Source organism: Bactrocera oleae, chromosome 2, assembly GCF_042242935.1.
Source record: "Bactrocera oleae isolate idBacOlea1 chromosome 2, idBacOlea1, whole genome shotgun sequence".
NCBI classification, from domain to species: Eukaryota; Metazoa; Arthropoda; class Insecta; order Diptera; family Tephritidae; genus Bactrocera; species Bactrocera oleae.
Window position 1 is genome coordinate 41,883,830 of NC_091536.1, and position 26,127 is coordinate 41,909,956.

Genomic DNA, 26,127 nt, shown 5'->3' on the forward strand with positions numbered 1-26,127 from the left:
TTGTCTCAATAATGTTGATACTCCTCTATTGGATTTATTCATATAATTAATGATATAGCTGCAGCAAGCGTATGCGTCCAGAATGAATTGAATATCCATATTTGCTCAATGGAATTTAAGGATATTTTTATTATAGGCTTTTAGAAGCCTGAAAATTTTCTCTTTAGTTAAATGTGTGGCTTTTTACAGATGAGCGAAGAGCAAGCTTGTATCCTTCATAATCAGTGTTAATTCGCTCATCCGCCAAAAAATTTTTAAAGCAGTTCAACCCTTGTTATTTCTGCCTCTGGGAGATCCCTTAGAGTTAATGGTTCCTGTATTTTTTGGAATTGAACTTTGTGTTGCTCAATACCTTCCTCATTCTCCAAAGGGAAAATTATTTCTGTCCATTGCATCGGCGGATATGGCATGTTGAATCGACACACTTGTTTTCCATGTAGTTCTCTTAGGCAAGCTCGACCATGTCTGTTTTTTTGATAGTGAATGATTTCCAGTAAGTCCAAATCATCCCCATCGGATGTGATGTCTCGGTCGATTAATGCTTCAACATCATTTGTGTTGATAATTCCATCACTTTCCAATTGTGGTGCGTTACTTAGCCATTACAATGTGGTGATCCCCTATGCTGTAATTCAATTCTGTAATAGTAACGGACTACTAAATTCTCTCCAAATAGTCCGTTTTGTAATAATTTTAGCATTTGGCGGAATCGATTGTCGAAATACCTGGAACATGTAACTGGATCTGTCCTTATCAGTCTCGCCTTTTTAGAGCTTGGTAGAGCAGTAGCTTTGTCTTCCGAAATGTCTACTTTATCCACCAGTTTTTTCAATATGACCAACAACTCAGGCCATTTTGTTTCTGCAGCAGACATTGTGTTAAAAAATATTGGCAAATCAAACTGGCGGATCAGGTTTTTTTGTAGGTTCTATGCTTCGGGCGCGAGGCGTCCAAGCTGAACCCAATATATTTCTGATCAGAAAAGGAGTGGTCGTCTAGAACTCTCCATTTCGAGATCAAGGGAGCTATTTCCCTAGAGGCTAGCGTGACGTCAAGGACTTCCGCCCTGCTAGCTCTCACAAAAGTAGGGCAGTTTCCCCTATTGCAGATAAAAAGGTCTACATCGCAAATAAAATCAAAAAGTGACTCACCTCTAGCGTTTGTGTCCGAGCTTCCCCAGACGGTGTGCCTCGAATTGGCATCCGAGCCTATTAGAACCGCGACTCCTTTGCGCCTGGCCTCTGCCAGAGCCATCCTCAGCAGGTCCGGCATATAGGCTGAGACAAGCCAGATTTCTCTAGCACTGTCCTCCAGCCTAGCAGTGACGACGTCCTCGTTGCTGAAATTAGGTAAAAGAAAAATGTTAAGTTCATTTCTGACCAACAGACAGGCTCTGGTTCTACCTGTGCTGCTTGCCGCCAGGAGCTTATGGCTTTATGTCCTTAGTCCAGATATTGCATGGCTACTCAGCCACGGTTCCTGGATAAGGGCAACGTCGGCTTCGTCCCTTCCTAGAGGAAGCAATAGACCGGCGGAGGCCGCCTTTGAGTGCTGGAGGTTAATTTGGAGGATCTTCATCCTCCAAACTCCTCTCCAGCAGTACGAGTTCCGCACCATCGTCCATATCATCGACGCCAGCCTCCTCAAACAGACGCTAGAGACTGAGGACGGATCCATCATCACCTGACGGTCCGCCCCCCGTGCTAAACGCGTCCGAGAGGACATCGTTGACATCCATTTTTGAGAGGGAAACTTTCCCACTCTCTTCCACCCCATCAGGAGGCAGCGGGCCATCCGCCCTGGCTTCTGTTGGGAGCATTCTGAGAACGACTCTCTCGAAGCCATAGCTTATGGCCCCCTTTGTGACACTGAGAGGAGCGAGGGACTCCTTGTTTAGGAGTATCCCTTCGTCGGCACACCTAATAAGTTTGTGAATGCCGTGGTTTCATCCAGCACTTTCCCATCTAGGAGGTGGTCCAGGGCTTCCCCTGACCACCTTCATAAAAACAGCGGCGATAGCAGCCGCTACCCGCTTCCACTCGTCATGGGAGATGGCTCCATCTGCCCTGCTTCGGTCGTACACTAAGATAGACTTAGCTTGCGAGTTAAGCGATTTCGCTAAACATGGGTGCGGGTCCCACCCGAGGTTTTTTGAGGAGGGAGGATTCCCCTTCCTGCGATCTCTGCCGCTTTATCGTGGTGTGGGGCTGGCTCGGCCCCACTTTCCCGTCGCCCACGTCGCTAAGCACCCTTTTGGCCCACTCAAGTGTGCTAGCATGCTGGTCAGATTTCTGATCAGCCTGCTTGCCACAGTAGCGCTCCAAAATTTTGGCAGCCAATCGACGATCAGACTTCAGATTTTTAGCTGCAGCGGGGAAGCGCGTCCCACCGGGCCCTTAGCATTCGCCAAGGACCCCGTAACCCCCATGATCTTAGCAGAGGTTCATCTGCTAGTGCTGGCGATTCCGCCTCGCACTTCCGCCCTACCCAAGGTTACCCTTAACCGGGGACGATTTCGTCCCCCTCGGTGAAAGTGTCCCCCCCAGGGAACCGTCCACTATAGCAGAGGTCGGTCGTTCGTCCTTAGTATATTTTTCCGTATTCATTTTGATTGGGTCCCCACTCAGAGCCGCTATCCGCCTCCCGGAAAGGTAGTCACCTTTTATGATCCCAAGATTGTCTCAGTAACGAGGCCAAGGCGAGGGTTGGCGCACGCCCTTATGAGGCAATACGTTCAGAGCCGACCGGCGCAAAGAAGGAGTCATCTCAACAAACACCTACCACACCAACTTAATGATGACGGGAGGGGAACGTACTCCGAGGCCTGCAATGGTTTTAACGGGACGGAGGCGACCTTGGCATTAGCCCATCAGCCATTTCTTCAGTATCACCCCTGCATACTCATTTGACAGAATACCACGACCATCAGCCCAGGGTTCAACCGAATCCATCTAATAGTCCAGGCTATGTCCATGTCGAGCAAAGGTCAGATCAGGAGTTCAAAAAAGGCCGTAAAGGTCGCAGGTCATTTATCGTTACCCAGGATGCACTGTGCGGAGGCGAACCTGCTCTGCATCCCATGAAAAAAGTAAGTCATGCCAAACTTTCTGAAGATATTTTGTTATATAATATAAAAAAATTGCCCATACAAGAACTTGATTTTGATCGGTTAGTTTCTACGACAGCTGTATGCTATAGTGGTCCGCTCTTAACAATTCGTTCGAAGATTTAAGTCATATCTTAAGCAATAATCCATACTAAAAGCTTCCATACAAAAATTTATTTTGATGGGTCCGTTTCTATGATAGCTGTGGTCTGATATGAACAATTCGTTCGAAGATTGTAGCGATATCTTGGACAATCATCATCCATGCCATATTTCGTGAAGATAACTTGTCGTAAACAATTTTTTTCATATAAGAACTTAATTTAGATTGTCAGTTTGTATGGCAGCTATACGCCATTGAGAGAAATCCATGCCGGATTTCGTGAAGATATCTTATCTAATGAACAATTTTTCCATGAAAGCACTTGATTCCGATCGTTCAGTTTGTCTGGCAGATATATGCTATAGTGATCCGATCTGTACAATTTTTTCGGATATTGCAATACTCTTCTAGCAATAACCTATGCCAAATTTCGTAACGATATCTCTTCAAATGTAAAAGTTTTCCATGCAAGTATTTGATTCCGATCGTTCAGTTTATATGGCAGCTATATGCTAAAGTAGTCCGATCTGAACAATTTCTTTGGAAATTGCACAGCTTTTTTTTATTAAAAACACATACCGAATTTCGTGAAGATATCAGATGAGAGAGTTTTCCATATAAGCACTTGATTCCGCTCGTTCAGTTTATATGGCAGCTGTATGCTAAAGTAGTCCGATCTGAACAACTTCTTTGGAAATTGCATACCTTTTTTTATTAAAAACCCATACCGAATTTCGTGAAGATATCTCGTCAGATGAAAGAGTTTTCCATACAAGCACTTGATTTCGATTGTTTAGGTTATATGGCAGCTGTATTCTATAGTTATCCGATCTATAAAATTTCCTCGGAGATTAAATGAATGCCTTAAATAATAATACATGCCAAATTTCGTGAAGATACCTCGTCAAATGAGAGAGTCTTCCATACAAACACTTGATTCCGATTGTTCAGTTTGTATGGCAGCTATATGCTATAGTGGTCCGATAATTTCCGTTTCCGTTCCGACAAATGAGCAGCTTCTTGGTAAGAAAAAGACGTGTTCAAAATTTCAGATCGATATCTCAAAAACTGAGGGACTAGTTCGCGTATATACAGACGGACAGACGGACATGGCTAAATCAACTCAGCTCGTCACGGTGATCATTTATTTATATACTTTATATGGTCTCCGCCGTTTACTTTGGGATATTACAAACTTCGTGGCAAAATTAATATACCCTTTTCAGGGTATAAAAAGCCTGAAGAATTCTGGCAAAGGGTAAATGGCATAATTTTGATTCGGTAATCATTATAACAGGATTATATATTCTATTTTAAGATTATTTTCACAGACGAAAACAAGTTTAACTTGCAGGGATCTGATGGCCGCAGTTTTGTATGGCGGCGTAAAAAAGAAGCTTACTTGGCAAAGCATACTAGGGCAACTCTTAACCGCGGTGGTGGTTCGGTAAAGGTTTTGGGATGTAGGTATATCGGCTAAAGGACCAGGCAACCTCCATTTTGTGCAAAGTATTATGGATCGTTTCCAATGCACCATTATTGATAATGCACGCATCCGGTTAGACGTGTGAGTCACTGTATATACCTTAGCCACAGCAACGCGTGCTCCTCTAGTTTATACGAGTATATAAATATCAAAACGAAGTAACCCTGCCTCTTTAATAACATATAATGATTTGAGCTTTTTTAATGGACTTTATCGGTAAAATTGTGGCAAATTTCAGAAAAATTGTGTAGAAATAATACTTTAGTTTAATATAGAAAGTACCTTCGCCTAGCCCTTATATACCGCATCTAATGATTTTTGACCATCTGGTGACTTTATACCATGTGGTTGGCATTTGTTAAATTGATTAGACATGAAAGAAGTAATGGAACTAAGTGATCTATAATATACGTCACTAAGAAACCGAAGATTATTGTAATCCATTCACGGTTTTATCGAATAACGAATATTGAATTAATTTATAAAATTCCTATTTTCGCGGGTAATTTGATTCTGTTTTGGTACATACCATTTTGTTGACATCCTTTTGTTACAGTTTCGCGTAACTCAGTTTACAATCATGCCACGTAAATAACACAATATTGAATGCCATTAGATTTTTAACCCTACAATGTAACATCAACGAGGATATCTGAATAAACCTTATCATAAATCGACCATCGATACTTTTAAAAATGGTCGAAATCAGACCACAACACCAATACCGAATATAAGAAGCTCCAAATCTATGTATATCTTACTTTATTCCAAAAATGTGTAAGAAATTTTATTGAAATAAAGTGGATCTCCTATTCTAAATATAATGTTGCTTGAATATAAAAATTATTAAATACAAGCTTTGGGATTTTCTTCGCCCTGTATACCTAGTACAATAGCTATGATAATTTTCGAATTTTCTGATTAATTGTAGTCCGTATATAACGGTTAATTTATACGATATCTTAACAAAACAAGAGAAAACGTTATCTTCGGCTGCGGCGAAGCTATAATACCCTTCACAGGTGCATTTCTTTTAGTAACTACTATTTGAAAACGTAACTTGCCAACGGTTCGCATCCAACGGAAAGCATTTTGTCAGTTCTTTCTAGCCAGGTTCTTTTCTATAAACAATCTTTTATTCGAATTAAGGTTAGTTATTGAGGTAAATAGATCTTTCAGACATTTACATAAATTTTAATTTTTTAATCTGATTGATTGTTCACATTAAATTAATGGAAAACAAAACAAATTATAATATTTATAGAAATTAAAAAAATATATAACATATAATAATATTTATTATTCTATAACACTTTTTTATATGATGTATAAATTACAATAATTACATCTATGACTTACACTTTATATTATAATACAAACTTAAATTTAATAATATTGAATCTAACATATATCTTATATATAATATATCCATTTTCTAAAGCTTAAAAATATTCCGTCATGATCACGGTATGGTGTTTCATATGTTATACATGAGGTCATTGCAGAATCTATGTTTGTCCATACCCAATCTATTGCTGTTTCCTGTTTTGTTGTGGCGACCTTAGCCAATGAAGATTGAAATCCTAACTGTTGTAATCGAGCCTCCAAATCATCAGTTGCTGTTAGGCGACATATGTTAAAGTTACCAAAGACTACTGACGGTCCATTATACTGTTCAGTTATCTGACGGATATTATTTTCCACTTGGTTTCTGAATTCCGGAAGTCTATAGCGGGGGTTCCTGTTCACAAGTGATATGGAAACTGTTGAATTGTTTACGTTTAACAGTTGGTAAACGTTTGTGGAACCTGTGTCATTCCTTGAAAATGATGCTTTTGATAGACCTATGAGAGGATGATCTTGTTTCTCCATCAAGGTGTGCAATAACACTGTAGCCTTCTATTGAGTATTCTTCTTGAGGTAAGGCCCAGGTCTCGGCAAAGCACAGAATATCAGCAGAACAAATCAGTTTGTCTGATCTGATATCTTCAATATGCGTGTTTAGGCTCCTTACATTTTGATAATAAATGTCTAGGTGTTGTTCCGATTTTTCAGTTAAAAATCTGTAGTATGTCGTCAATGCTCCTTCTGTCTTCAACCTATTAAGTTGAGTTTTAGTTGGATCCTGCGGTCCCAGTGGGTTAGGGAGAGAAAATGTCCTGATTATATATAATCCATTGGCACTTGTGGCTCTGCTACATCCTACATATAAAGCTGATCTGCTTACTCTACCCTCTAGATGAACAGCAACTTGTGTGTATGTTCCACATTAACTTTTATGTATCGTGATGGCTTCAGCTGGAATGACCGGAAACTGCCTGCGTTCAATGGTTATTTGCTCATTTATCTTGTATTGGAATGATCGGACCACGCTCATGATTGTGATTGGTGTCCAATCTGCATTGCGACTGTGAGGCTGCTTGGAACGTGCAAAGCTTCCAACTCTTGATTCTGCGAATTTTATCCATAGTCGCACTACCGAACTTTCAGATCTATGTGATTCGGAATCAACCGAGACCATCACTTATGCTTATGTTGACTGTCACCATATATTTGATCGAAGTCTTGAGCTGCAATGTATAAAGCATTCCTTGTGTTTCCGATGGCTTAAAAGACTTCACAGCTTCTAAATTGTTTGCCCTGCTTGACTTTATTTTATCCTTCGCAGGCGAAATGAACTCATAGGTCATCGTGGTCGCCAGTTTAGTTACATTGAAATCATTTACTCCAGCATTTGAATAAAATACATATATGGATGGCTTCGTTCGGTATCTCATTAGAGGTCTTTTCCCTGCGTTTGATTAATTGAATGTAAGGGTGTGTCATATTTCCTTCTGACATGTTATTTAAAGCGATGGCAAATGCTTGATCTTCATGCTGGCGCATTATTTCAGTGAGCTCAAAGTACCGAAATTGATCCCAAAGCGGTGTTCCTGTAATTGTACTGTAATGATCATTCCTTTTCGTCGCAAATATCCATCGATCTCCTACAGGCGGCAGCTGCTTTAAGTCACCAAACACGATAATTGGTATGCCTCCTGAATAATTATGCTATAATGTTAGCACTCAACATTGACATTATTACTTCCCCTTTCTTTCACAAACGCCTTTTTAAGGTTTAAATTGAAATATTCTTTATTTTTTTATTGAATGTTTCACAAGTTTTTTATTGGTTTAACACTTTTGTGATAAAAATTAAAACTACGATTTTAAGCTCAGAAAGTTTTGACGGTTGGTAGCGGAGATAGCGATTTCATACATTTACGTTGCGCAAAGAGGTCGGAATTATTTCGAATGAGGTGAATTGAAGATCCAATCCCTCTTTTTGTTGATTGTGTGGGGTGTCATCGTGTATGGTGGTAACTTCTGTGCTGACATCGTGTGCAGTGTGGTCGTTTATGTTGTGAGTGCGTGTTGTGTTCCAAGGTATGGTGTGTTGTATTAGGGTGTGACATTATTTACCCTGAAGAAGCGGTGTAGTTGGAAGGGGAGTTTATAGTCATTTAAACATCCTGGGCCCCCTAGGCGAATATTTTGCCTAGTAGTACAGATATGCTGTAAATGTCCCAGGTATCACGGCGTACTGCAATTGGAGTAGCCGAGAGCGCGGTATGCATGATAATGCAGTAGTGGTAGATCCATATTTACCTGTACGTGTAGGATGGAATCTTGATTTTGAAATGGGTATTATGTTTTTTGATTTGGAAGTTAGTGCGTTAAGCAAGCAACGTTGTTTTGCATTTATTCGATTTGTTGTTGTGACGACGTATTATTAGATGGTATAATTTTGTTTATTCATTTTATTGCCGGTTATGTACTATTACTTTATTATCGGCTTATAGGATGGCGACTCCACGCCTAGCTCAGATATGGCCAGAATGGGTGCTCCTTTGAAACCTTTGAAGAGGGATCTTGCGAGCGTAAGATTTGTGATTTACGGCTACTTTTTAAGTGGATTTGTACACGTATTACAAGTATTTCCCATAAACCACCAATACGAAGGGGGCTTAGATATATGCGATTAGAGCGACCTTTGCTTGTTGTAAGGCTTGGTGCGTCATTGCATCGCATTGGGAGCATGCTGATCGCTTAACTTTATTTTTAAATTGTGTTATAATTTTGAAAAAGTAAGCTACTAGAGCACAATTTGTTATGTGTCGATTTTTTCGACTTTTTTGGGACAATTTGGATATATGTATGTTAAAGTGCGTATGCACTAATTTGGCAAGTAGGAGGGCACAACATATCTCAAGCTTTTTGAATCAGGATTTTTGTATCATTATTGGCAAGAGCCATCCTGCGGGGTCGAAAAGTTACATATTTGTGTTTTTTAAAACTGATCTTGTCAGAAGGGACTCTGACTTTGTTTTTTCGGCCAATTCTTGGAGTGTGAATTTAGTGGTAGTCGTATGACGTACCGACCATTATTTGATCGAGTAGTTGTGGCTTTGTAGAAGTCTTTACAATACTGATCTTCTGGGGTTTTAATTGATATGAGGGGTCATTTTTCTAACTCCCGAAATTTCCTTGATTGTGAATTAAGGTATTCTTTTGAATTTTCGTCAACTTGAGTTGTTGATGTGGAAACTGGTTCAGTAACCAGTCCACTTAGAATCCAACTGAATATAGTATTTTGGGCTAGAAGGGTCGTTGAAATTTTTTCAACACCTTCAAGCATTATTTGCGGTATAAGGTCGCTGCCTACTATTATATCTATTTGAGCGGGGGTATTGCAGTTGGAATCTGCTAGCTTCAGGTGTGAAACCTTTTGCCAATGCTTGCTATTTGTATGATAGCTTGGAAGCACATTTGTTAGCTGCGGTAAGACTATAGCTTCTGCTTTAATTCTCTTATCCGTTTGGGGGGAAATTAGGGTAATGGGGCAGATATTATTTGAGTTTTGGACTACTCTTCCGCCCATTCCCGTGATTTCAAAGTTGGCTTGTTTTGTTGGCAGTTGTAGCCTATTTTGTACCCTAGACGCTATGAAAGATCGTTGTGATCCTTGGTCTATTAAGGCCCTAAGTTTAAACAGTTCTCCTCGGTGTTCGATGGAGATGACTGCTGTGGGTAGTAATGCCCTATTTTGTATTTCGCTGTGTAGCGTTTGAGTGTGTTGTGCCTTTGAGCAACATGGTGTCATTAGGCAATTTTCGGTATTGTGGTTTTCGGGATTTGTAGTTGAAACTAAACCCGTGGTTCTTTTTATACTAATATATGCACTCTTTTGGGGTGAGCTGGGCAATGTGCTGTAGTGAAGCATTGTGTGATGTCTTTTTCGACAGTAGATGCAATTGAATTTGCTTTTACAATTTTTATGAGTATGCGTATGTGACAAGCAATTTCTACATAATCTTTTTGTTCTTATAAAATTGTTTCTTTCTTGAATTTTTAATTTTTTAAATATCTCGCAAGATTGTAGTTTATGCCCTCTTTTGCATAGTTCGCATGACGTATGCTTATTCTGTTCGCAGTGCATATGTTTACCAGTATAGGGTCCCAGCTGTCTGTGGGAATATTTTGTGTCGATAAAACCGACAAACAGTTTGAAACAGTGGATTGTAGTCTTATAAACTCTTCACTGGTTTCTTTTTGAATCTTAGGCAAGTTTAATAGTGTCGTTACTTGGTTATCGACCAATATTCTTTCATTTTCATATCTGGATTTTAGAGCTTCCTAAGCCAAATTAAAATTGTAGTCATTTAATGCGAACTGTTTTACTATTGCGCCTGCTTGACCTTTAGTTTTGTATCGGAGGTGATACAATTTTTGCGCATTTGATAATTTTGGATGGTTGATGTATACGGCAGTGAACATGTCGCGGAAGGACGGCCATTCTTCATAACCTCCATAAAATATTTCTGTGTCACATGCGGGCACCTCGAGATGGATGCCCGAACTTGCCTCTTGACTTTGAATTTGTGGCAGCTCTACTCTCGGATGCGGAGTAGGTGCAATCGCTTTTATTAGCTTTAATTGATCAGAAATCATAGCTTTTGTTTCTTCATACTGGTCTAAGCAGTTTTCGTATAGTGCGTAAGCCGATAATTTAAAATCGTGTGGTAGATCTGAATTGTCATAATCTACTATGGCGTCATGAGCCGTTTGGAGACGAGTCCAAAAATTGTCAATATTTTGTTTTTTTATTTCCAATAACGATTCAGAGATGTCTTGAATCGGTGAAGATGAAAATCGAGTGCAGTATCGTGTTAATCTGTCACTCTCGGAAATGAATTTGGCAACACAAATATTTTTGCCTTTTATGTGCTTTGTGGTAACCTGTCTTGCGCGTGTAGCTTCTACAGGTGTAATTTGATTTTTATCGTCATTAACCATTTTTGTTTTGTTATTTATACTATATGTGTCAAAGTTAATTAAAATTTTCTCAGTGTAAACTGATTTAAATGCAGCAATAAATGATAATTAATACCGAATACTATTTTACGTATATACGATTTTTTTTCGGACTAGATAAATATTTACTTGCGAAATTATTTTTTAATTTGTATTTTATTTTAAATATATATTTGTGAGCGTAATTTAAATTTTCTTAATTAAAAATGGCACTTTTAATTTAAGAATACTTATTATGTCCTTATGTTGATGTATTTAGGTACACCCTAATACACGGACTTGTTATTATATATTTATGTGCTCGTGAAATTGAGAGCTCGTTGAAGAGATCAATACACTTTGTTCATAAGTATGCACATTTTCTAATGCAATTGAGAGCTCGTTGAAGAGATCAATGTGCTTTTTTTTTTTGTATGCAATCCTGCTTGTTTGTTACATTGAATATATGTAAAATTGTAAATATATATGTAACATATGAATGTAAGTATGTTGTTGGAAAAAATGTTTTTTTTGTTTTTAATAATTTTAATTTTTTATAAATTCGTTTATTATATATTTGTTTTATCGCCGTTTGATAATATTCGAAATTTATGATAATTTTTTCTTTTTTGAAATGGATATTAAATAACTTTATTAGGTCCAAAGGGTATAAAGTTACAGATATTATATATTAATCGCCGTTTGTGTATATAAATGTGTATATATACGTATGCATGTAGGCTCGCACAGCGAAGAGAGCGCCAAAGCAAAGTAAATAATGTGCAGGTATTCGACGGTATGCATTTGTAAATATATTTTTGTATGTATATATGTTTATTAAAAATATATATTTAACGATATATAGAGATGTGATATATAAGCGTTATTTCGATATGCATATATGTATGTTTGTTTGTTGTGTTTTTATTTGTTTCTCTGTCTTGTTTTAGATTTTCTATTTTGCCTATGCTTACTTATTATGTGCAATCCTGCTTATTGCTTTATTAAACACAAGGGGTATTGCTGGAGAAATTTGCAAGTATATACTTGAATTCGTTTTTGATTTTTGTTTCTTGATGGTGTATTTGAATACACGAAGCTAAGCATAAATAGGTATTGAATTATTGTTGTTCTTAATAATACATCTTTAGGTTGGTATATATATATTATATATATATTTTACCGAACTGTTGTAGTTTGGTGAACGTATTTGTTATTACAGGTTCTATATATATAAAACTGTAATCTTTACATACATATATGCATGATAAAATAAAGGAATAGGAAACGATACGACTCACTTTGGGGTCCACCAAGGAGTTTTGGGGACAATATTGTATACCATATGTGTGTATGGTATACTTGTGTGTTGCTTTTTCCGCTTGTGGCTCTCTCCCAATTTCTGCTTCGCAGTGCTGATTTAGGCTGGTGTGGTTGTTATTGTGTCCTTTTGAGGTGATTATGTTTTTTTGTTAGTTTTGACTCGCGCCCGTTCTTGTTTTTTTTTTTTTAATTATGTATGTATTTTTGTTGCTATTCGCGCTCGTATGAAATTTTGTGTTATTTCGCGCCCGTTGTTTTTTTTTATAATTGTTGTTTTTTACCTCTTGTACATATGTTTGTGTCACTCCACACTTTCTTCTTCTTTTTTTTTTTAAATTAACTTTTTAACAATCTGTTTTTCTTCTTCTATGTGTATATGTATGTCAGTTCACTCCACAGCACTTTTTAGTCACTTGTCATATATATATATATATATATATTTTGTTTTTTTTGTTCGTTTGCATGTATATATTAACGTTTATCCACTTCACTTCTTTTTTTTTTTTTTGTTACTCCATAGTGCCGCTCACTATGGCTCGAAGGACCATGAATAATTATGCTATAATGTTAGCACTCAACATTGACATTATTACTTCCCCTTTCTTTCACAAACGCCTTTTTAAGGTTTAAATTGAAATATTCTTTATTTTTTTATTGAATGTTTCACAAGTTTTTTATTGGTTTAACACTTTTGTGATAAAAATTAATACTACGATTTTAAACTCAGAAAGTTTTGACGGTTGGTAGCGGAGATAGCGATTTCATACATTTACGTTGCGCAAAGAGGTCGGAATTATTTCGAATGAGGTGAATTGAAGATCCAATCCCTCTTTTTGTTGATTGTGTGGTGTGTCATCGTGTATGGTGGTAACTTCTGTGCTGACATCGTGTGCAGTGTGGTCGTTTATGTTGTGAGTGCGTGTTGTGTTCCAAGGTGTGGTGTGTTGTATTAGGGTGTGACATTATTTACCCTGAAGAAGCGGTGTAGTTGGAAGGGGAGTTTATAGTCATTTAAACACCTCCAAAGTAAGCGATGCTCCTGAAAATTTGCTTTAGCCTGCAATCTAAATATGCAAACATCTTTGCTCCAACCATTGAAATTTCGTCACTTATAATATGCCTAATATCTATGAGATTGGCATGAATAGTGTTTAATGTGTCACTATTTAGTGGAGGAAGATCGCCGGAAGACTGGTTGACGGGGAGTGAAAAAAACGAAATGAAGGGTTAGGCCTCCAATTCCAAATGCTGCTTTGCCAGTGGGTGCGCAGAGTAACACCTTGGCTGTTTCGGGGTTGGTTCCTGGTGCACTATTAGCTCGCAATGTCAACGACTGATATATAGTTGTTATAAGCTGACTCTTGCCCACTCCAGCACCGCCTGTGACATATTCGAAGAAGATTTCCCTTTTACTGACATTGTGCATTACATGAGCAAAGTATTCCCTCTGTTTGCTGTTAAGTGACTGCACCATTGCCTGTAAATCGTCTTCTAATATTAGAAGTGGGAGTTTAATTAATCGAACCGCCTCTTTCTCTTCCTCTGTATTGTGGTGCTCTTGAAAAACATTAATGTCTCCTGTTTGCTCTGGAACAGCTAGAGCTCTTCCACTCCGACATGAAGGTTTTCCAAAATCTGTTCTAGGTTGTTCGATGAAAATTTGTCATATTTGAGCTTATTCAGCTCAATTTGCTCCTTGTGTGCATTGCAAATACTCTCGACGTCATTATTTAATAAGTCTGTTTCCTCATTTCTCCATGGGTGAAACATCATGGTGGTTTCTCTAAAGAAATCGGCTCTTGAACTTTCAACGCGAAAACGTTTCCAACGCAGAATAAGGGCTTGCTTTCTTTTTCTTAGAAATCCTGATCCATCCTTTAATACCATTGGAAGTGCAGCTGTCGTGTCGCGTTTAATCAAAATCTAAACCATGCTGCAAAATATTCTAAACATAGTTCTTCCAATTGATCGGGCCTTTGAGAGTAGTGCTCCAGCACACTCGGCACATATATGTCCGTAGAGTTCTCCTGTAAAGCATTCAATTCAAGTCGGGGCTTTATCATCCTTACTCGGTTGTTTGGATGTGATGTATTTATAAATATTTCCCCATTACTGGCTTCTGATAGATGCAGTCCCAAAATATTATAAGCTGCTTCTTGAGCCGATATTTCCGATCCATTTACAAATTTGTTTCCGATGTGCTGCAATTTTCTTTTGATTGAGATATTCCCTGCATTTATTTCCTATTCGATTTATTTATATAATTAATGATATAGCTGCAGCAAGCGTCTGCGTCCAGAATGAATTGAATATCCATATTTGCTCAATGGAATTTAAGGATATGTGTGGCTTTTTTACAGATGAGGCTTCCCCCAAGCAAGCTTGTATCCTTCATAATCAGTGTTAATTCGCTCATCCGCCAAAAAAATTTCGAAGCAGTTTAACCGTGTTATTTCTTCCTCTGGGAGATCCGTTAGAGTTAATAGTTCCTGTATTTTTTGAAATTGAACTTTGTGTTGCTCAATACCTTCCTCATTCTCCAAAGTGAAAATTATTTCTGTCCATTGCATCGGCGGATATGGCATATTAAATCGACACACTTGTTTTCCATGTAGGTCTCTTAGGCAAGCTCGACCATGTCTGTGTTTTTGATACTGAATGAATTCCAGTAAGTCCAAATCATCTCCATCGGTTGTGATGTGTCGGTCGATGAATGTTTCAACATCATTTGTGTTGATGATTCCATCACTTTTCAATTGTGATGCGTTACTTAGCCATTACATGCCATTACAATGTGGTGATCCCCTATGCTGGAATTCAATTCTGTAATAGTAACGGACTACTAAATTCTCTCCAAATAGTCCGTTTTGTAATAATTTTAGCATTTGGCGGAATCGATTGTCGAAATACCTGGAACATGTAACTGGATCTGTCGTTATCAGTCTCGCCTTTTCAGAGCTTGATAGAGCAGTAGCTTTGTCTTCCGAAATGTCTACCTTATCCACCAGTTTCTTTAATATGACTAACAACTCAGGCCATTTTGTTTCTGCAGTAGACATTGTGATAAAAAATGTTGGCAAACCAAACTGGCGGATCATGGCTAAAACTTTCTTCTTTTCAACCTCCCAAGCAAGGTTGCTGACAAAATTTTCATCCCTCACATTTGCAGCGGTTATATTCCTCGATCCAGACTTTTTACGTAGGCAAATGTAAATTGCATTTTTAATGCTCTCCAACTCGTAGAACTCATTAATACACAGGAGCAGGTCCACGCGCACATAACGCCGATCATAGCGTCGAATTTTAGAACGTGCAATTTTACTGTAAGTTGTTGTGGATGCCCTCTTTTTTCCGCAGTGAATCGTTGGATACGACAATTCCTGAGCATCGTCGTCGGTTGTAACGTCCTGTGGGCATCTACTTTGTCGTGGTGCCATTGCAATCCGTTCAATGGGTCGATTTTCAACGGGTTCATTGTTGAACGGATTCATGTGTTGCAAAAGTTGTACTTTTGGTTCGAAGACGGAAATTTTGATGACAGATAAAACATTTTTCTAGCATCTTCTGAGCGCGCAAATTTTGTTGAAGTCTGCCATTTTTCTTGTTTTTTCACTTGATGAGGTAACCAAGTGCCACCGCAACACCCGCATATTTCAGTGGGTCCTTTCTTTATCAACAATGCGTACATATCAAAGATATTGGCAGCTCGACATTGACGTTGACGTTCTTGTTCTTCTAGCTGTGCATCAGGATAAAGTTCACGACGTCTTCTTATATTCCTCCTAGTTTGCCTCTCGCTTTTTAACTGACGATTTGCGGAATCCAATCTATGCAGTTGTACTCTCACCAACGTTAATTCCTGCTCATTTGCTAGTTGTTGCCTGGTTTGCTGGCGGGTCACTCTTTTTTGGGAAGAATTTAAAATTTGCTCACGACGTCTTCTTATTGGATGTTCTCGACGACTTCTCCTCAATGCAGCATCTCGTTGCCTCTCCTCTTCCCTTATTATTGATTCTGACTCCGTACAGAACGTTTCATTGTGTTGCGCTCCTGCTCCGCTGCTCTATATTCCGGATTGGTTCTCCAATTTAAATGTTCCGTGGTGTTGCGTTCCAGTTCTTCAGTCCTATAATCCGAATCCAAGCGCCTGTTCGAATGTCCTACTGTGTCGCGCTCCTGCTCCGCTACTCTGTATTCGGGATTCATTCGTCTGTTTGAGTGCTCCGCGGGGTTGCGTACCTGCTCTTCAGCTCTATATTCCGAAATCAAAAGTCTATTTGAATGACTGATCGTGTCACGCCCCTGTTCTGTAGCTCTGTGAAGTAGGTTCTGTCGTCTAGTGGAACGTGCAGAATTTTCACGAGTTCTCTCCTCATTGCGGTACTCCAAATTTGAGCTGCGTAATTCTGCAATATAGGCGGCGTTCCTCTGTCTATTATTTTCCAAATTTTGACTATATTGTTGTCGGCTTCGATTCAGAGCATTGCGACGTCTTAGTTCCTGCGATTGTCTAGATACTCTTGGCATTTTTATAAATTAATAAGATATTTATACAGATAAAAATTACAAGTATACTAACAATAAACAGTGAAAAAATTATAATAGAACTAAAATAATGCTTATTCTTAAAAAATAATAATATACATAAAATAATGCTTATTATTTGAAAAGGATTTTTTCCTTGTTTTGAAAGTTGTGTGCCTTGTTGAAAGTTTAAGCTGCTCGCGTAAACTGAAGTTAACCTATTTATTGAATGTTTTAGAGCCCGACTTCACATCTGCAAACTCTTTTGCCCTCTTGGTATCATCAAGGAATTTTGTTTTGTACCTACCCATCAGTTAATTAGGGTTTCAAAATTATTATTAATAAATATAATATGTCTTGAATTATTAGGGATTTTTTTGTTTTATGGTTATTAAAAATATTATTTCCCCGTTAAATACAAAAGGGGCATTATCGAAGTTTTTTTACCTAGGTTATGCTTTTGAGCTACGCTTCGAACAATGTTTATTATTCTACCTAGAATGTTTTGTACCTAGCCATCAGTTGATTTGGGTTTTAAAACTGAATAATTATGTGTTAAAAGTCAATAAATAATAATATATCTTGAATAATTAGGGATTTGTTTATTTTATGTTTAATTAAATAATATTTTTGCTCCTAACTCATATGTATCCATTCTAAACACAATTTTCAACTTATTGTCCCAATTATCTTCATGTCATACCTTACTTTTGGCACGAGCAAACCAGTTTTTGGCAAATATAAGAAAAATTTTGTTGAAAGCTCAAATTGGTCAGTATAAATTATTAATTAATCTTATTTGTTTATAATATATTTTTTGTAAAGTAGTTAAATCTGATTACAATGTAATTAGTGTGATAATTGTGATTAGTTATGTTACTCACTATTTACCATATAGGAAAAATTTAAGGGTTTAGTTTTCTATTACAAGCTATATTACATTTCGGAGATAATGGGTTCTCTATTTAATGAAAAAATTAAGTCATGCCAAACTTTGTGAAGATATTTTGTCATATAAAAAAATTGCCCATACAAGAACTTGATTTTGATCGGTCAGTTCCTACGACAGCTGTATGCTATAGTGGTCCGATCTTAACAATTCGTTCGAAGATTGAAGTTATATCTTGGACAATCATCATCTATGCAATATTTCGTGAAGATAACTTGTCGTAAACAATTTTTTTCATATAAGAACTTTATTTAGATTGTCAGTTTGTATGGCAGCTATATGCCATTGAGAGAAATCCATGCCGGATTTCGTGAAGATATCTAATCTATAGAACTATTTTTCCATGAAAGCACTTGATTCCGATCGTTCAGTTTGTATGGCAGATATATGCTATAGTGATCCGATCTGAACAATTTCTTCGGAGATTGCATTACTTCTTCTAGCAAAAACTCATACCGAATTTCGTGAAAATATCTCGTCAGATGAAAGAGTTTTCTACACAAGCACTTGATTCCGATCGTTCAGGTTATATGGCAGCTATATGCTATAGTCACCCCATCTATGCAATTTCTTTGGGGATTAAGCGAATGCCTTAAATAAGGCGGGATAGCTTGTAGGGAATTTGCTCGCAATTTGCAAAAATGAAATTGTGAATGGATTACAATCATTTTTGACATCGGATTAACTTTTAATAAAGGTCATATACTCTTACTGAATCTAACTGAAACAAATCATATTAGTGGTATATTAGGAATATATAACAGTCATGAAACTAATCGATATATTCACGTTTAATTTTATTAAGATATCTTATATTGAGATATAATGGGTTTTCCAATAGGGACAATACGATTCTAACTTTCGTTTTGAATATTTTTAATATGTCATGATTTGTAATTTTTTTTCACTGTATTCAGTAATGTTTACAATATCAAGATATACACGTACGCAAGAACAACGTTTACAAATTATTCAATTTTATTATCAAAATAATTGTTCTCCACTTGTAACTTTTCGTGCACTTTTGCCATTTTACGGTCGTAATAATCGTCCACGTGTGATCGCTATTCGTCGAATTGTTGAAAATTTCGAGCGTACATTTTCTTTGCATAATGTTCAAGTGTCAACAAGAGAAAGAACCGCTCGAAGTAATGAAAATATTGCTGCCGTTCAGGCAAGTGTTGCTGAAGACCGCAATTTATCCAATTGGGATGTCTCAAACCACAATGGACGGATTTTGAGAAAGGATTTGGGCTTACATCCGTATAAAATTGTTTTCACTCAAGAATTGAAGCCGTTGGACCACCGTAAGCGTCAAGACTTTGCTGATTTTGTCTTTGAAATTTTTTTTAAAGAAAATTAGGTTTTGATTGGTGCGGTAAACAAACAAAACTTTTGATTATGATGCGAGGAAAATCCACAGATTATTCACGAACAAACATTACTTTCACCTAAATTGACAGTTTGGTTTGGCTTGTGGTCTGGTGGAATCATCGGTCCATACTTCTTTCGAAATGAAGCTGGTACCAATGGAGAGCGGTATAGATCGATGATAACCAACCTTTTATGGGCGCGATTGGAAGACATTGATCTCGACAACATCTCGTTCTAACAAGATGGGGCTACGTTCCACACAGCATGTGCAAAAACCGAATTATTGCGAGAAAAGTTTGGAGATTCGATAATTTCAAGAAATTGTTACATTGAATGACCTCCAAGGAGTTGTGGCTTAACACCATTCGACTAATTCTTGTGGGGCTATTGGAAGTCCCTGGTCTTTAGAAATAAACCTTTTTTAAGAAAAAAACATAGAAATTTTTCTTTCAAATGTTGGCCGCGGCCACGTTTCTGATGGTCCATCCAATGATTCCACCGGCCCACAAACTACACCAAACCGTTGTTTTTTTTTAATGAAATGGCAGCTTAGAGATTCAAGAGGTTGCTCTTCGTCACAAATGCGGTAATTTTACTTGTTTACATACCCCATGAGCCAGAAATGGGCTTCATCGCTGAACAAAATTTGGCTCGAAAACGTCGGATCTTCTTGGAACTTTTCAAGAGCCCTTAGAGCGAAGGGATGTCACTTAGGAAGGTCGAGGGGCTTCAGTTATTGCAAAAGCTGTATTTTGTATGCTTTCAATTTAAGATGTCGACGTAAAATGCTCCAAGTCGTTCCATACGTAAGTCAGAGTTGCTACGAACGGCGCCGAATCGACTCTCCACGATCTTCGTGTACATTCTCAGCTACGCCGCTATATTTTCTTCACTGCGTGCTGGACATGATCTATTCGATCGGAGATTATCCAATAATGAATGCTGAGTCTCAAGATGGGTGATGGTGTTGCGAATAGTACGATCAGTAGGCCGATTGACTATAAGTTGAGCGAAGCGCGCGAAACACATTCTTTACCGAGCGTGAATTCTCGTAAAAAAGTTGACCGATTTGTAAACATTATTCAGGCGTAAGTCTTTCTACGATAAAATGGTAAATAATACTGAACAAAAATAACATGACAACTTGACACGACTCACGCGTGATCTGTCAAAAAAAGGCTATTGAAAAAGTACCTCTACTTGGATCACCCGTTATTTTCGGATAATATTCGAAATTATAGTGAAGAACAGAAAGAGCACTTAAACCAGAATCTTAAAGTAATGGAAGAATGGTATTAAGGTTGTTGAGATCCTCATATTGCCAACCGGATAATCTGTTTACTTAAATGTTTCCATTTTTTTAAACAAAACTGACATAATAAATAAATATATTAAGTATTTTAGTAATTTAGTGTAAAATGTAAATAAATATTTAAAAATAAACGAGAACAAATCTTACAAAACCATTTATAGTTTCATGAACTATGAGCTAAAAGATATCCAAAATTGTGCTTTTATTATATATAATATTATACATATATGGTATATATAGTTTCCACTATTTTTGTTAAGAGGTGGCAGATCAGAGTACTAGTTGCGCAAACCTCTATTCCGAAATTTATACCCTGAACAGGGTATATTAAGTTTGCCACGAAGTTTGTAACACCCAGAAGGAAACGTCGGAGACCATATAAAGTATCAATATAAATGACACCGTGACGAGCTGGGTTGATTTAGCCATGTCCGTCTGTCTGTACGTCCGTCCGTCTGTCCGTCTGTATATACGCGAACTAGTCCCTCAGTTTTTGAGATATCGATCTGAAATTTTGAACAAGTCTTTTTCTTATCAAGAAGCTGCTCATTTGTCGGAACGGCCGATATCGGACCACTATAGCATATAGCTGCCATACAAACTGAACAATCGGAATCAAGTGTTTGTATGGAAAACTCTTTCATTTGACAAGGTATCTTCATGAAATTTGGCATGTATTATTATTTTCAGCATTTATCTAATCTCCGAAGAAATTGTATAGATCGGATGACTATAGCATATAGCTGCCATACAAACTGAACAATCGGAATCAAGTGCTTGTATGGGAAACTCTTTCATTTGACGAGATATCTTCATGAAATTTGGCATGTATTATTATTTAAAGCATTAATCTAATCTCCGATGAAATTGTATAGATCGGATGACTATAGCATATAGCTGCCATATTAACTGAACGATCGGAGTAAAGTGCTTGCATGGAAAAAATTTTTTTTGACGAGGTATCTTCACGAAACTAGGCACGAGTTATTGCTTAAGGCAACAAATTATTCTCCACAAAAATTGGTCAGATCAGATCACTATATCATATAGCTGCCATACAAATTGAACTTTCGGAATCAAGTTCTTGTAAGGGGCCTTTGTATTTGTGAAGGGTATTATAGCTTCGGCGCAACCGAAGTTAACGTTTTTCTTGTTTCATTTGTGCTTGAGTTATATACTGTAGTCCGAATAGATTGAAGATAAAATTGTAGCACAAAGATGTCAGAATACTATTATGCACCAAATTTAATGAAACTGGTGTAGTGGTTCTAAAAATATGGGATTTAAAGTTTGAGGTGTCACAAATAACCGGTAGATGAACACGTGCAACATGTTGAGAGAATATAAAAATATATATAATATATACTCGTATACATGTTCGTTGTTTTCTGTAAAGAGAAACAAAAACCCTATTCGCCTTGTAGTCAACACTAAGCAATAATTACAAATATATGTATGTATATACTTTTTCAGAAATAAGTTTGGTGATACATTTTTGGAAGAAAAATGGATTACTAGTGGAAGCTTAGGGTCACGGGATACTGTACTTGTTTTTCGTCATAGTATTTTAGAAATAAAATCGAAAGAGATTATTGTGTCTTCGAAAAACGAAACTTCAGATACCAATACGAAAAACGTTTGCTGTAACGATTTCATAATAAAAGACACTTCTGGACTTTATAACAAGGGCTTACCTTCTATAGAAGTAAATGGAAAAAAGAACCTATCGTTGCATAAACATTTTACTAACTTGTTAAATCCGGATATTTCAAATTTTAATAGTGAAGTTTGTGAAATAGATCCGGATGAAAAAGTTGTATTAGCTCCAAAAGAGTATTCTCAATCTGATATAGAGCAACGTAATTTCGATGAAACTTCTCAAGATATAAATAAAGTTTGTGAGGACGACGACGTCGAGGATATTGTGCATGCCTCTGATATGCCAGCTTATAAAATGAAAATTAAATATAAATTTGTGCAAACTGAAACCAAGCTTTTGAGAAAAATTCTTGTTTGTCATGGTTTGTCGGAAGTGGGAGAAAATGAGAGTTTCAGCATCCTTTGGACAGGAATACATGTCAAACCTGATATTCTAAGAAATCTTGCGCCTTATCAACGTGTTAATCACTTTCCAAGGTAAATACGCTTAATACTTTATATTCAAAAGAAAATACACAAACATATTGAACTAACATACTTATTTATAGGTCTTATGAATTAACTCGTAAAGATCGTTTGTACAAGAATATTGAGAAAATGCAACATTTGCGAGGTATAAAAAATTTTGATTTCGTACCACAGTCTTTCGTTTTGCCAATTGAATATAAGGAACTAACCTCAGCGCATAATAAAAATCGCGGTCCATGGATCGTAAAACCAGCTGCGTCTAGTCGTGGACGTGGTATTTTTATTGTTAATAGAGTAAGTTTCTTTACAAAAAAATTTTACAGAATTTTAATTTAAATTTTAATGCCTATTTGTGCATAAGCAATCAACTACAATTTGGCGATTTTTTTATCTACTTATGAAAAATGTAATGGAAGGGCAACTTTAAATAGTATTAATACTAATATTAAGCAATTAGTTTATTCTAACAGCTATAATGGTTTCTAAGCAGCAACACCTCCGCGACCGCGTTGTAAATTTTTATAAAAAACATGAAACCGCCTGAAAAAAGTTTACGTGTGTGCATTTTATGGCTTAAGGCGTGTCCAGAAGAACAATATACTCAATATTAAGTACTGCTGACACGTCACATCCGGAAGTGCCTTAAAAAATTGATACTAACGGTGTAACGCGCTTGCTCAAACATCCTGACTAAACTAAGACTGATTGCCGACAATGGCCCGTATTCTGAAGTTCACTAATTTTTTCGTTTTCAAATAATATATTTATAATACATGGAATAACTTACCTTTTTTTAAATAGTATATTTTGAGTTACGCTGAAATAAAACTTATGCAGATTTTTAGTTTTAGTATAAATATTATATAGTTGGTATTAAAAACTGCTTTTAGACAATTGGGCATGCTATCAATGAACTTTTAGAAATACTGAGTTCAATGTTTTGCCAACCTCAGATTAAGTACTGTGAATTTGCATCAGAAGGGGATACTTCCACCTTATTATTATGCGGCATATTTGTCGAAATTCGCCAGAGATCTACAGCGCCCCTCTCTAACTCATTGGTAACAACATCAGATTTGTCGCAATTTCTGCGTTTACAGAGTCTTCTTCCTTAACCTGGAGATTCCATTATTGCTCAGCTCCGTGTATCCAATCAGTAGATTGTCGAAAGCAGTATTTGAGCGTTAAAGGATAATCTGAAAAAACCTCTTCTCCAGACACCTCGCCAGAAGCCTTAGTCCTCATGTTCGACCCGCTCCTCTTAAAACTACCGCTCATGACTGTAGTAGTTTTCATTAAATCTGCATAAGATGCTATAAATGCACGATTTAGTAGAAATAACATCTTTGTCAAACCAATATGAATAACAAACTATACAAACGATACTGTTTAAAAAAAATTTGTTATGTGGGGCAGATAGTCGAACCTTGTTAATACATATAAGATATTTATTTTTCATATCAAAAACAAAAGATAAAATCCGTAACTACACATATATCATTATTATTATGTACCCATATATTATAAATAAATCTTATAATTATGTTTTATTTATCTTCTTTTATAGCCAGATCAAATACCGCAAGATGAGCAAGTTCTAGTTTGCAAATATATTAATGATCCCTTATGCATCGATGGTCATAAGTGCGATTTGCGTGTTTATGTACTTGTAACGTCATTTGATCCATTAATTATTTATATTTATGAAGAAGGTTTAGTTAGACTAGCTACTGTAAAATATGATCGTGCTGATGAAAACCTATGGAATCCTTGTATGCACCTTTGTAACTACAGCATTAATAAATATCATTCAGATTATATTAAATCTAGTGATGCTGAAATTGAAGACGTTGGCCATAAATGGACTCTCTCCGCTTTATTGCGACACTTAAAATCACAAGGTTGTAATACTCAGGAATTAATGGGGAACATAGAAGATTTGATCATTAAATCTATATTTGCTTGTGCTCAATCTATTATATCAGCTTGTCGCATGTTTGTTCCAAGTGGTAGCAATTGTTTTGAATTGTACGGATTTGATATCTTAATTGATAATAGTCTTAAACCTTGGCTTTTAGAAGTTAATTTATCTCCATCTATGGGTGTTGATAGCCCATTAGACTCTAAAGTAAAAGCCTGTCTTATTACGGATCTCTTAACATGTGTTGGTATTCCAGCATATTCTACTGAGATGCGAGCCCAGTACGACAACAAATGGACGCGGTTTCGTAACATAAACTGTGCTCGACGAATTACATCAGCGGATCAATACGTGAGCGGTAATTGTAACGGCACACGTCGTTTAACAGCGAACTCCATCCCTATACAACAAACGCTTACGTTGGAAGAACAAAGAATTATTAAAAATGCGAGATTACAATTTGATAGACGAGGTGGGTTCGTTCGTATTTTCCCGACAGATGATAGCATGCAACGCTACGGTAGCTTTCTTGACAATTCTACAGGAATACCAATATCTACTCCAATGGCACAAGGGCAAATGCCGTACTCTATGATCCTTCCCCATAATTATAACCAGGTTTTATTTAACTGTTTATATGCGAATTCAAATGATAAAAAAGAAAGTAATGCACTTTTACAAAGGATGTGCCAATATGAACGTGCACTAGCAGTTGGATCCTTAGTGTTATTTAGTGGTAAAAATCTTAAATCTAAATCAGTGGAAGAAGGAAAACGTTTACGCAATCAAATTATAAAATTAATTGATAATGGCTCGGAACTAACCCAACTGCAAGCCAGGCAGGCATTTGCATTATACTTAGAAGCAATTTTACATCGAATCACTCAGGATCCGAGAGATTTTCATGAAAAGATAATTTTAAAGTTCTTAAATAGGCTAGGGGGTAATATTAAAACTCCGGCAGTACTCTTTCATAACCCCCAGAACTCTCGTGGTAATAGCAAAGCCAGAACAGCCATGGTCGCAAAACAGTTGGGAGATTTTCTTGAGCAATACAATCGAGACACGGAGGCTTACGTGGATTCGTTTGATCATTTCGGTATGATACCTAGTAGTTTATTCAGCGATTTTTTGGCTCAATCTCAAGAGGCAGATTTGGAGGCGGTCCTAGCACTTCATACAAATGTTACTGGTAACATGCCGTACCTTTATAACAGATTTGGATTATCAGTGCCTCAAACCCCTCCTATACCTTCTGGATTACATGGATTTCTAAGGGCCTTGCCAGCTATGGTGCTAACTGGTTCTGTCGCCAGAGATTTCAATAAATTTAACGGATATTATAAAAACAACGAAAAGAATTTGAATATCTTAGGAAGTTAATCAAGTAAACTTTAAATTAATCACCGCTTGTAATTATAAAAATTATCTGTAGCTTCTTGGAATTTATTATGTTAAGCATTTTAAATATATCCCAAATTGTTAATATAACTAAATCAAATACCTACAAATGTAAAGCTTAAATGACATTTTTTAATGAAATACATTTTATCTGCACTTTTAATTATT

General features: G+C 36.9%; 1 protein-coding gene across 4 annotated transcripts in view; it reads left to right on the top strand.

Annotated features, from left to right (window-relative positions):
• Positions 1-26,127, top strand: part of TTLL5 (Tubulin tyrosine ligase-like 5) — a 208,257-nt gene extending 182,130 nt beyond the window's left edge. For all 4 annotated transcript variants that reach the window (XM_070113029.1, XM_070113028.1, XM_070113027.1 and 1 more), the window contains 3 exons: positions 21,984-22,646; positions 22,718-22,931; positions 24,205-26,127. In XM_070113029.1, the coding sequence (XP_069969130.1) occupies positions 21,984-22,646; positions 22,718-22,931; positions 24,205-25,941 (2,614 nt within the window). In that variant the 3' untranslated portion in view covers positions 25,942-26,127. The remainder of the gene's footprint in view (positions 1-21,983; positions 22,647-22,717; positions 22,932-24,204) is intronic.